Below are 12,740 nucleotides of genomic sequence, written 5' to 3' on the forward strand. Positions count from 1 at the left end.
TTTTCACCAGCTGCCTTTTCAATTTCACTAAGCCTCTTCCACGGGATGAAATATAAAACGGTAAGGTGGTATAATTACACTGTAGAAGAATGTTAATGATAGCATTACAGGGGCATGGTGGAGAACAAGTTTGTTGACTTAAGATAACATTAGCCATTTACATGGTAGCTGTTGCTAGCTAGTGCTACCTAGACTGCATTAGCACTCACGCATGAACCTGAGTGGCATCACATTCTAGATCCATAGAATTTAATATGATGTTGCCCTACTTTCTGCTGCTGAATCAGCTTCAACTCTTCTGGGAAGGCTGTGCACAAGGTTTTGGAGTTGGTTGGTTTTTTTTCACCGTTCTCTCAAAAGCTCTTTTGTGAGGTCAGACCCAGATGTGGAACAAGAAGGTCAGTTTCCATACATATTCATCGTAAAGGTTTTTGATTTAGTGGAGGTCAGGAATTTGTGCATGGCTGTCAGGTTCTCCCACCCAAAACTTGCTCATCCATGTATAATGATTTTTGTATTTTGATGTTGTTTTGCATACTGGTAATCCGTCATGTTGGACAGGAAGCCGTCATCCCTGAATTGTTTTCATGAAAGCGAGGGCATGAAATTATCCAAAAAACTATGTATACTGAATCATTAAGAGTTCCTTTCGTTCCTCCTTTTTTTTTTTACTATTATCTGACGAAGTGAGAATAGTAAAACAAACTCAAAATTGATAGAAGAAAACTAAGAAAACAGGGACTAACACTGGAACTCTTCCGTTCAATAACAGCCACAAGCCTTCAAATAATAGTCTGTAAGTTTCTTGATCTGCAGATCAAGGTTTTGTAAATCAGCTCCCACCGGCTTCCACACGCTGATCAGGGTTTAGTTCACCTTCAAAGGGGACATATACATTTTAAAACCTTCCTTTTCAAGTTCTGAATCATTCAGTTGTGGTCTATATACAGTGGAATTGCAATGTTTTGGTCTGAATGCCTCATTAATTTACCCCCACGTTTCCCCCTTTTTCCCCTGTTCTGAGGTGCGTCTGAGATCAACTGGTTTTGATGTGGTTTTCCTTAAATGCAAATGAGGCACTTCACACCCCGCCATCCTCCTGGTCGCAGAGCGTTTCCACTCCACCCTGTTCAGACATTTTGTAGCATGCGGGGGCCCAGTGAAATGAACTGCGTGGGTTAATACACCAAAACGACCAAACATTTTCACTTATCAACTTGTAGCTTTGGCATCTTTCAGCTTGGACTACAAAATAGAAATATATATATATATATATATATATATATATATATTAGGGCTGGGCAAGTTAACGCGTTAATTTTGCGTTAATTCATTAGAATATTAACGGCGATATTTATTTTATCGCGCATTAACGCATGTTGCTCACATGCTTTCAGTCAGTGTCAGTCAGCACGCGCTGACTGCAGCGCGCTGTCACGGCAGCACTCTCCCGCTCCCCCTCCCCTCTCGTACATGGCTCAGCGGCGCCAGCCAATCAGCACGCAGGCTCAGCCTGGCCCGCCCACTCAGCTCTCACACAAACTTAATACACCAACAGCTGAGAGAGACCGCAGCAGCGAAAAAACATGAACTGGGGAAGTAGCACCGTTTGGCTTTATTTTAATATCGTAAATGAAATCAAGCTGTATGTTTTGTAAAAAGCCGGTTCATTTCAGTGGAAACACAACAAATTTATCTAAGCACGTGAAAAAACATGAAAACGTCGAGCCCCAGAAACGGAGAGAGGAGACGAAACTTCTCTCATTGCCCCGACAGACCCACAGACGTCTCTGACTGAGGCGTTTCAGTCCTCCAGGGAACATCCAGGTAGATCAGTGGATGGATGGATGGATGGATGGATGGATGGATGGATGGATGGATGGATGGATGGATGTTACTGGAGCCCACACATAACATGTAATTAAGACCTTGAAAGAACCCAGTACATATATTAAAAAGTGTTATTTAAGATAAGATAACATTAGCTAATCCTTTTTTTATCCCACGACGGGGAAATTTATAGGATTAAAGCAACAGGCAGGTGCACACAACACAGACAAAATTACATAAGGATTGAAATATATAAGAGGTGGATTAGCGAAAAAACACTGAACATAACATTATTATTATTATTATTATTATTATTATTATTATTATTATTATTATTATTATTATTATTATTAAAAACCACAAAACCCAAAAGGTCAACAGTTTCATGATACATCAAGCTTAGGGACTGGCTAATATACAGCAGGTCAAAAAAGGCCATATTTTGGCTGCAGTGCTTGCTGTTCTCTTATGAAGAAAAGATCAAGTAGTGCACTAAATTCAATAGATGGGTTGAAAATATACAGTATAAAATAAGTGCTACAACACTTTTGTTCATATGGCAGCAGAACATTAAAATAAAAGTGCTCTTTACACTACTTTTGAATTCATTCTTGGAGTTTGTAAATACAATGCGATTAATCACGATTAATCGCGATTAATCAGGGCGATTAATCGCGATTAAATATTTTAATCGTTGCCCAGCCCTAATATATATATATATATATGTATGTATATATATATATATATATATATATATATATATATATATATATATATATATATATATATGTGTGTATGTATATATATACGGCAATTGCGAAATTGGTAAACCAGGAATCCATGACCTTGTTTAGCAGCTCCACAGCAAGTACTGAGATGTAATTGTTAAAAAAATGTAACAGGGAATAGAAAAAATTTAACAATTTGAAAAATATGACACAAAATGATTATAAACACGTTTATGCTACACCTGGGCAAACTACAACTTCTGCATTCCACCTACACAACAAAATGTATTTAAGGACTAAAAAAGTGGCATTTGCAAAATATGTCCTCTTTAAAGCCTTTACTGGCTAGCCGTGGAGTGCTTTGAGGTCTGTGATGGAGCATTGTCCTGTTAAAACCCTGGTCTTCTTAAAAAATCTAAACTTTTTCCTGTGGCACCGCTTGAAGAAAGTGTCTTCTAAAAACTGCCAGCAAGCTTGTGAGCGGCGTTTAGACCAATCAACCTGAGGAGGTCCAGCTAGCTCATCTTTAATGTTACCAGCCAATAACACCCTAGCTGGTGTCTGATTCAAATTCTAGCTCTGTGCCCGTTACTGACGCCGCCACAGGCTCATCCATCTGGTCCATCAAGACTCATTCTCTGCTCATGAATCCATAGAAGCTTTGAGAAAAACCCCTTCTTCCTGCCCATTTGTCTTGTTCAGTGGCGGTAGGGTTTCAGCCGCGCATACCTTGGCCATGTCTCTAAGCACTGAACACCTTGTTTGTTCTTCACTACTACTTTGTGTTGCAGTTCATAATTCCCATTTTAGAAGATTTAAAGTTGTTATTGCAGATCTCACTCTGAAAAATTTCAAGCGTACATCGTCATCAGCTCCATTTCCTGGAAGGCCAAATTTGTACCATTCTTGAGCTGCAGGCAGAGGCCTCTCAAAATGGCACATGGCCCCCAGTCTGCATTTTGGACACCCCTGACATTAGGGGCTGATCGACTATGGTCACCGCCTGCCTCGTTACATTTCACTTGATATCCAACAAGCATTCAAGTTTATATTGCTCGGAGTCGAAGAATACACATAAATATGATGATATCTTCTAAATGCTCACTTGCCTAATTAATGTGCACACAGTTTGGATATCATCATTACCAGCAGAAAACTAACCTGTTGCCTGGAAAAGGTTGCTGTTGTTGAATTGCTCCTACTGGCTATAGATCTTATCCAAACTGAATTCATTTCAGTTTATTTATATAGCACCAATTGACAACACGTCATCTCAAGGCATTTTACAGTCGATCCTATCAAGTCGTCCAGGCAGATTGGTTCCAACGTTTTCCCTTTAAGGAAACCCAGCAGATCGCTTCGAGTCACTGACTTGCAGCATTCGTTCCTGGATGAGCCTGTAGAGACTTTTGCATTCATACAGCAACAGTTTAAAGGATAACTCCCCTTCAACAGGTCTCCTAATGGGTTGTTTTGTCATCTCTGCTTCTTCAACATTCTGTAGTGTTGGATCGCTGCTACAGGTTTTTCTTTCACTCAGTACAACATTTGAGTCATGTACGGTAAATCACCTGTACGGCATTATAAAAGGATCAGAGTTCATATCATCAGTGTTATCTGTTCATTCAACAGACGGGAATGGAAATATTTCCACTCGAGAAGTAAAAAGGGGCAGGAGCTTTAAGTATTCTGATACCGAACACAACAGAAATACACGCAAACACACTCATCTGCGTCCGCCTAGGAGAAGGAACATCCACTGAATGAAATGGATTTAAACATATCTGCATCCACCTTCTCTCAGGAGGCTGGTGCAACCTGGAAATGCCTCCTTTCATATCTGTCTCCTAATTGAACATGTCAGCATGCGCACACAGCTATTCGGCTCCCTCGCTGAGATGCCTTTACACACACGTCTACGGCACACGCTTATCTGCAAGTCAGCACGAAGGTGAGCACGGCGCTCTGATTACTTATTAAAAGGCTCCGACTTTTCCTGCTCCATTTTGTCTTTTAGTTATTTCCTACTAATGCATGCATTTCGTGGAACAGACGTGCGGTGTGACTGCATGGGTTAGAGCCAGAGACAGGCCATAGAAAAGGTTGAAAATGAATGGAAGGTCCACAGAAAGTCTTTAAAACAATAATGTGTGTGTGTGTGTGTTCTTCTACTTGCAGCTGAGCATTTGTTTGCTCATTTTGCAAAGTGAGGACCTTTTATTGGTCCTTTCTTTGTTTCTGGGCTAGGGGTTAGTTTTAGGACAAAGGTCTCAATTAGGTTTAGGTGGGGGTGAGGTATAAACCGGTAAATATTAGAGTTAGGGTCAGCGTTCATCTTGAAGCCCTTCTATGGCTTCAAGAAATCAAGGCACCGTCCTCACTATGTATTTGAAACAAGGATGTGTGTGTGTGTGTGTGTGTGTGTGTGTGTGTGTGTGTGTGTGTGTGTGTGTGTGTGTGTGTGTGTGTGTGTGTGTCAGGAGATTGACCGTAAGCAGAACATAATGTGATAGGAGCCCTGATATGAAAACACTCAACTCAAGAGCAATGAAATAACAGGAAAACAAGAAACTCTGACAAAACCAAATTAAGTCTCTGTGTTTGCCGTGATGGATCATGCTGCTGAGGCAATTTTCCATCTGTAGAAACTTTATTTATTTCTAAAGAAGCAAAACAAGGCCCGATATGTAACTGGATTGACTCCAGACGCCTTTCCAGACATCCAGGAAAAAAAAAAAAAACAGAGGAGACTTCTCGACGGGTGAAAACTTGAAAAACACTATAACTGTGCTGTTTTTTTTTTTTTTTGGTTGTTGTTGTTGTTTTTGTTTTGTTTTTGCAACGCTTCATTAGATTAAATTGTGTTTTAGCCAGAGGAGCTGATTGATTGATTTTTTTTTTTTTTTTAAGCGAAACGCAGGCAGCAGTGATAGCACATCAATTCCAGCGAGGCAATTTAAATCTCCCCGTCCCTCAATGGCTATTGATTGACACAGAAAAATCAAAAATGTGCTTAGAGTTTCAGTTCCGCTCCATTTCCGCCTGAACAAGCGACTTTATCCTGTGATGGGAGGCCGAACAAAAGAGACAAACGTGTCAATACGCTGAGCCCCAGAGATGGGGACCTGAGCGCATTGTTTAACGACGGGGCTCGATTTTCTAAAATCTATTCCCTTTCAGCCACTCTAGGCGGAAAAATAACAACATTAATATTAATCATTTTGCAAATGTTGACTTTTGCGCACAGCCTCGGACTCAGCTTTATTCTTCCTCTACTTGCTTGATGGGGTCTGTCTGATGCTGTTTTCACAGACTTTTTTTGTAGGAAAAGCAGAAATTACAGGTTTCTAGAGGAACAAAGAGAAGCCAAATGATGCTTCCAGCTGTGATTTCTCCAAATGTGTCACCATGGGAAACATGGGAAGCATTTATTAGAAAGAGATAATTGTTTCTAAATGACACCAAATGTATTTACTCACCTAACATTTATTGTATCTAGCCAGGCGGGACAGCAGGCTATGGTTTTCCTGCCTCAATTTAGCTTAATGGAAGTTTTTTTATATATATAAATCATGGCAGGTAAATATGTCTGTGTCTCAGGGTGAATTTATTCCTGTTACTTATTTTCTAAGTATCCTTTATGAGAACCGAATGTAAGATATCGACATTTTTACCAAATGTCACTTTTCCAAACCTAAAATGTTAATGAAAACATCCCCAAAATGAGGGAAGGAAAAACTAAAACACATCACAGGAAATGGCTTTATTGTCCAAATAATGAGGAATTTTTCAAGTGTTTTCCCAATTGACTATCTTGAGTTCTTAGTGTGCCTCTGGTCTCTTCCGCTGGGGTTTTAACTGATTCAACTGGCTCAGTTTAATTCAAAGGAGCAGCATTACACACCAAACCTCTCCCAGATTACACAGCTCTTTACCCTTCATTGAAGGCAGGCCTCCCTAATGAAGAAGAAGGACTAAACAAATTTGCCACCAAGGTATTTAATGCACATCTTTAGTGACACATCCCCAACACGCAAGGAGCATTCTACCATTCCCCAAGACCTCAAACTTAGGGGACACAGAGGATTACTGCATCTTGGAGCGCCATCCACCGACCGGAGCAGAGATGAGAACCTGAAGTCCTCAGGCTGACACCCTAATGTCCGTAGCTACGCACAAGGTCCCGTGCATTTACAATAAAAATCAGGCTGGAAGGTGTAAACGCCACACGCAGCCACACACAATGCCTCTGGGGTCTTGGTCATAAGTCACATCCAGATCCTCAGAACAGATCTGGATGGTAAAAATAAGTAAAATTGGTAAAACCCCCTAAGGACAATAATTTTTGTTCTGTGGGTAAGTTACTGTCTTCAGTGAGGAAAAAGTAATTGTTCTATTGTTAGACAGCACGTTTTATTTTGGGGCCTTTCTTTGCACTTTTTACTCTATAATCACCATATAATTTATATTATTGCCATGAAACAACACCAAGAGTGGACAGCACAATGGGGCTATTGCAGCAAGAAGGTTCTGGGTGTGAACCCCACCCTGGGGTCTGTCAGCATGGAGTTTGCATGAGCCAAATGTACATGCGTGGGTTCTCTGCTGGTACCCCGGCTTCCTCCCACAGTCCAAAAATTAGTTTCTCAAACTTGCCCTTAGGTGTGAATGTGTGTGTGGTTGTTTGTCCTGCATGTCTCCGTGTTGCCCTGTGATGGCCTGGCGACCTGTGCAGGGTGGACCCCGCCTCTCCCCCAATGACTGCAGGAGACAGGTGACTCTGCATGGATGAGCGGGTATAGACGATGGATGGAACAGCAAGAGCAATAACCGTTCATAATTTTGTTGTCAGAAATCACACTGTCTTAACAACTAAACATGATGAAACACAAGAGTTGATTTCCTCGAACAATGTTTTGTAATAATGTTAGTTTTCCTCCTGTTTCTGTTTTTTTTCTCCCTCTTCAGGACGGTGTGGTGATGGTCCACTGTAATGCTGGCGTGTCGCGCTCTTCCTCCATTGTGATTGGTTACCTTATGCTAAGGGAGGGGCTTTCGTTTGATGATGCCTACAACCAGGTGAAGCTGGCGAGACTGTCGACTCGACCAAACCCCGGCTTCTATCAGCAGCTGCAGAACTACAAGCCTTAAAGGACAACAGCTCAGTCTGTTCTATCTGAATAAATAGCTTTCATGGCATGTTGACAATAGAAACATTATGGTGATACAGTTATTTTTTAGCCATAAACTGTAAACTGCAGCTGGACCATGAATAACATTTCTTTTTTATGTAAACCCTACTGTCACATTCATCTACATTGTTAAAAAAATAATCATAAAATTTTTTTTCTGCTGCTTCAGTGAGATAAATATCTTTTTATCTGGGAATCTGAGAGAAACAAACTTTTAAAGGGTCACAAGCAGCATGAAGGAGCAACACAATTCATGAGAACTTAACACAACTTAAATATAGACGACTGGTTCGGTCTTGAGCTTTGGGATTTTTTTCTATTCCATATTTTGAGCTTTTTTGCAGCTTTAGTTATTTTGTTTGGTCATATTGTTATCTTAGTGTACATTCATCTAATAACGTCAGCTTCTAGGTGTCCTCAGATAGTGTCCTCACTTAGCCTTGTTCCATTTCACCTGAAAATAAGGGCGAAGTAGCAGACAGGTGCTACTAACCAAATGCACCTGATGAACTGATCATCAGAAGTGTGACCACCTCTGTAGCAGCAGGCCTCAAGGTTTAGTAACATCCCAGTCCAAGTCCAGACCTGGAATCGAACAGTCTGGGGAAACCTCACAATTGTTGTAAAAGGGAGACCCCTTTAAAAGTTAAGGTATCAAACAATTTTGAGTACATTTAAATTTTTTTCTAAGTTCACTTAATTGTTCAGAAGCATTTTTCCTTTGAATTCGTCTTTGTTTAATACTAACTCATTACAGTCTTTCTTTTAAACACTAGTCTTTGCCAAAAAAAAACGAGTGTAAAGACACTGAAGGAAGAGAAATTAGATTGTTGATACGCAAACTGTAATGAACTGGACAGAAGACCCAAAATTTTCAGCCAGAAACACAGAAGTAGGACTTAAAAAGTTTATTCTGAACTCTGGACTTCAGGAGTGCATCCGCCGAGGACCAGGGATAACTGAAGGGAGACGTAGGTTAGTGGCTTGAAGTTCAATGAGGAGATGCATGAAGTCAAAAAGCCACTAACCTTTTCAGCGTCCTTCCTTCAGCAGGGGTCGGCAGTTTTAGCAGATCAGACTGCTCCTTTAACAGATAGTGACGTGGAGCACAGAAGCAGGCTTGAGGTCCTGGAAGCCTCACTCAGGCTTAATATTCAGGGGACTTGGCAAGAGGCAGAAGTCATGGGGCAGAAACAGGGTCGTTGTCCAAAAGGCAGAGAAATCCGACGAGGGCTGGGCAAAAAGGGAAAATCCGTGAGGCGATGGCGTGGTCAAAAACTTGGTCAGGTACATGAAGTGCTGGATACTGCTGGCTTGTCGGCTTGCAATTATCTGGCCCTGTCTGCCTGCCACAGGCTGACTTATAACTGCTTGTGAGCAGCTGAGAGGCATGCTGCTGATTGCACTGCAGCAGCTGGACTTGATTGCTCACAGGGAGAGCAGAGCAGGCAGACAGGCCAGAATCATAACACAAACATAATTAAGATTTTCAGCTTTTTAACTCTAAAGGGTTTTCTAAGTTTTGTCTGTTGTTGGAAGAAAACCTGCATGCCTTCTTCCCTGATGTTCCTAAAGCTCCTGTCACGCTGATTGCTATCCTCCCACGTTCCGTGCTACTAAACGACAGAGAACGGTGTCCATCTTGTGGAACATTAAGTTCTGTCACATATTCGCAGTTTCTGTGTCACTTTTGATGCGCCCCTTTGTGTATATTGTGTGGAGTGCAATAAAGAGTGAAGAATTAAATCAAGTTGGAGTTTGTCAGTTTTGCCTTGACATTATCATCTGGGTATTTTTTTTTCTTTTTTCAATGAGTTCAAAGAGTAATAAGCTCCTTTAGCCAGAAAGAACATTATACTGAAAAAGTATTTGCCCCACTGCAGATTTTTGTCTTTTTAGTTTGAATGTTTCAGATCACAAAACAAATCTAAATATAAGTATAAGATGACCCGAATAAATTCAAGTAGTGTTTTTCAAACAATCCTTTCATTTTAAGGGAACTAACTCGATGTGAAAAGGTACTTGCTCCCAAACCTAACAACTGCTGCTTGTGCTGCCCTTGGCCACAACTGTCAGTGATTTATTCAAGCAGACAATAAGTCTTTTGCATCAACGTGGATAAATTCTGCCTAACTCATTTTTGCAGAATTGTTTTAATTTAGCTTCGTTGGAGGATTTTCCAGCAGAACTAGCCTCTTTAAGGCCAACTGACAGCATCTCAATTTCAACCCAGCCTTTGACAAGGCCCCTGCACATTCTTGCTGGTGTGAGTTTTGATCCTTGCCTTGCTGCATAAACAAAGAGCTCGAGCTCAGTGCCTGATAGACAGAGATACTCCTTTTTACGTTTACCATTTTATAGTAGAAGACAGAATTCATGGTTCCATCCATTAATGAAAGTCCTCCAGATGTTAAAGCCCAGACATTACACTACCACAACAAAGTTTGACTATTAATATGATTTTCTTTTTCTCTAATACACAGTGTTACATTTACTGAAGATATAATTGTAGTAGGTACACCTGGTCTGGCGTTCTGTTAGCTGTGACATCATCCAGAGAAGACAGATCACCCGCTATTGCCATCTAATGTAGAACAGATTACTGGATCAATGTGTGCTTCTGTGCTTTTTTGTCTGTCTTGTTGTGTCTCTGCTCTGTCTTCTCTAACCCCAGTCGGTCGAGGCAGACGACCGTTCATACTGAGCCCGGTTCTGTTGGAGGTTTTCCTTCCCGTTAAAAGGGAGGTTTTTTTTCCCACTGTCGCTTGATACATGCTAAGTATGAGGGATTGCTGCAAAGCCATGGACAATGCAGACGACTCTCCCTGTGGCTCTACGCTCCTTAAGGAGGAGTGAATGCTGCTTGTCAAGACTTCATACAATCTACTGGGTTTCCATAGAGAGGAAACATTTTGACCAATCTGTATAATCTGACCTAATCTGTATAATCTGATTGAATTTGACTTTGGAAAGTGCCTTGAGATGACACGTTTCATGAATTGGCGCTATATAAATAAAAATGTAATTGAATTCAATAAAATTGTAGGGCAGCTTCTCCTGGGACGGTCCGCTCATTTGTGGATAATGGCACTCACCTTTTTGGGTTCTTATTAATGTCTCTGTAACCTTTTTCCAGATTCTTAAATCTCTTCACCTCTCAGCATGACGCATTGCTTTTGTTATAGAACCTTTATCCTACCTCATGTTGTCGTACATGCTCTATTTAACAAAACTCCTAATTTTAAGGTACTAATCAGGCTATTATGCTGCCAGTGAACCCGACTTGGAAGAATTGGTATATTGCAGCTAATTTACAATTTACTGAGAGGGGTCATTACATGTTCACATAGGGCCTGGTTGGGTTTAACATATTTTCCCTCTATTACATGACATAATCAATTGAGGCATGTATTTTTGTGTCAACTCAGGGTATTCTTCGTAAGGGCGGCTCCTGAGATTATTTTTCTGTAGGTGCTACAGGGGAAGGGGGGCTAAGCATTTTACTGAAGATGTTATAAAGGATCATTTGTTCCTACATTTCTCAACACGCACAGAAGCAAGCACAAGTGCACCCAGCACTCTGACATCTTCAGCAGTCACCAATTAAGTGGATAAGTGGCATAATACCAAAAGCAGAACGCCTTAATTGAATAGAACAAGTCAGCCTTTGTTGAAACTTCGCTGTTGCTCCAAACAGGCAAGATGGCCATTTTTTGCAGAAGTGCTGTTCTTGGTCCATCTTGACTTCCTAACCATCCACTGATAGTAGAGTTAGCATCGTCAGCAGCAGTGGAAGGATGGAAATTTAGGCAGTAAAAAAATTATACATTTTTGCATCACACATTTCTTTGCTTTAAATGGAAAGAATTAAGTGTCGGTACTCCCCTTAATATTATACAAATATGGGGCAGAGACATAATACTTTTGATATAGATCTATCAATCTATAGATATGTAGTTTCAAGTGACAAAGAACAAAGTTCAAATCAAATCCACAAACCAAACTTAAAGTATCATGAAGGCCCTTTTAACTTCAAGCCTCATGGTGTCAACATAAAAAATAACCTAAAAATCTAAAACAAATAATCCTTAAAAACATAAAGAGTCAATACGATTTAGACTTAAGATTTCAATAAGCTTATTACGGTTACAGTTTCCTTCTGTAACACATATTTCCTTTCAGTGCTGTGCCTGGATTCAACAAACCCATGTCATTTTAGCAATATTATACTATTAATCTAAAAATATGTGACTACCTTCAAAAACTCAATATATGTACCAGCCATACTCTGACATATTTAAATATTTAATCATATTTAATATCAAATTGTCCAACAGGTAACATGAACTGTATAAAGAAAGTGTGAAATTTAAAATGTCACCAGGCCTGAACTTGTGCAGTCGACTGGAGGAGAACAAAAACAAGCTGTCTCCACTTCCATCACACACAGGAACAGATATGGATAGAAGATAGCAGAAGCTGAAAGATAAAGCAAAAAGGAGGAGAAAACATGAGCCATTAATGTGAATCATGAGTGCCAGTTTTAGTACTTTGAATAATTGAAATATAACAGCAGGTTTTGCACATACAGTACAATGTTAAAATGTTACATATTAATAATTAGTTAGAAAACAATAGTCTTCATCTAAAAATAACGATGGTGACCTACATTGGAATTAAGGTAGCAGCTGACTTAAAAAAAGTCTCCAGCAGGTCTTTATTGGTTTGGTGCTTCCAGCCCTCTCATCAGCAGCGTCCTGCACCTGATCCTTTGACTAACAGTCAAAGGATCATCTTATCCAACGTTGACTTCTCTTTCTGTAGCTAAATACAGGCTTCTGTGCAGCATCAGGATCCCCATTAGATGCACTAATGCTAGCTTGCAGAGTCCGACCTCAATTTATTTTTGTAATGAAAGACTGTTCAGACATCCTCTTATCATCCAGTTCGGGTCCTCTTGAGCCCTTGAGCTAGGACAACATTATGGCCG

At 40.4% G+C, this 12,740-nt stretch overlaps 1 protein-coding gene across 2 annotated transcripts in view; it reads left to right on the forward strand.

Annotated features, from left to right (window-relative positions):
- Positions 1-8,587, forward strand: part of LOC105933289 (dual specificity protein phosphatase 19) — a 28,864-nt gene extending 20,277 nt beyond the window's left edge. For both annotated transcript variants that reach the window (XM_036126781.1, XM_036126780.1), the window contains exon 5: positions 7,527-8,587. In XM_036126781.1, the coding sequence (XP_035982674.1) occupies positions 7,527-7,709 (183 nt within the window). In that variant the 3' untranslated portion in view covers positions 7,710-8,587. The remainder of the gene's footprint in view (positions 1-7,526) is intronic.
- Positions 8,588-12,740: the final 4,153 nt, after the last annotated feature.

Source organism: Fundulus heteroclitus, chromosome 22, assembly GCF_011125445.2.
Source record: "Fundulus heteroclitus isolate FHET01 chromosome 22, MU-UCD_Fhet_4.1, whole genome shotgun sequence".
Lineage (NCBI taxonomy): Eukaryota > Metazoa > Chordata > Actinopteri > Cyprinodontiformes > Fundulidae > Fundulus > Fundulus heteroclitus.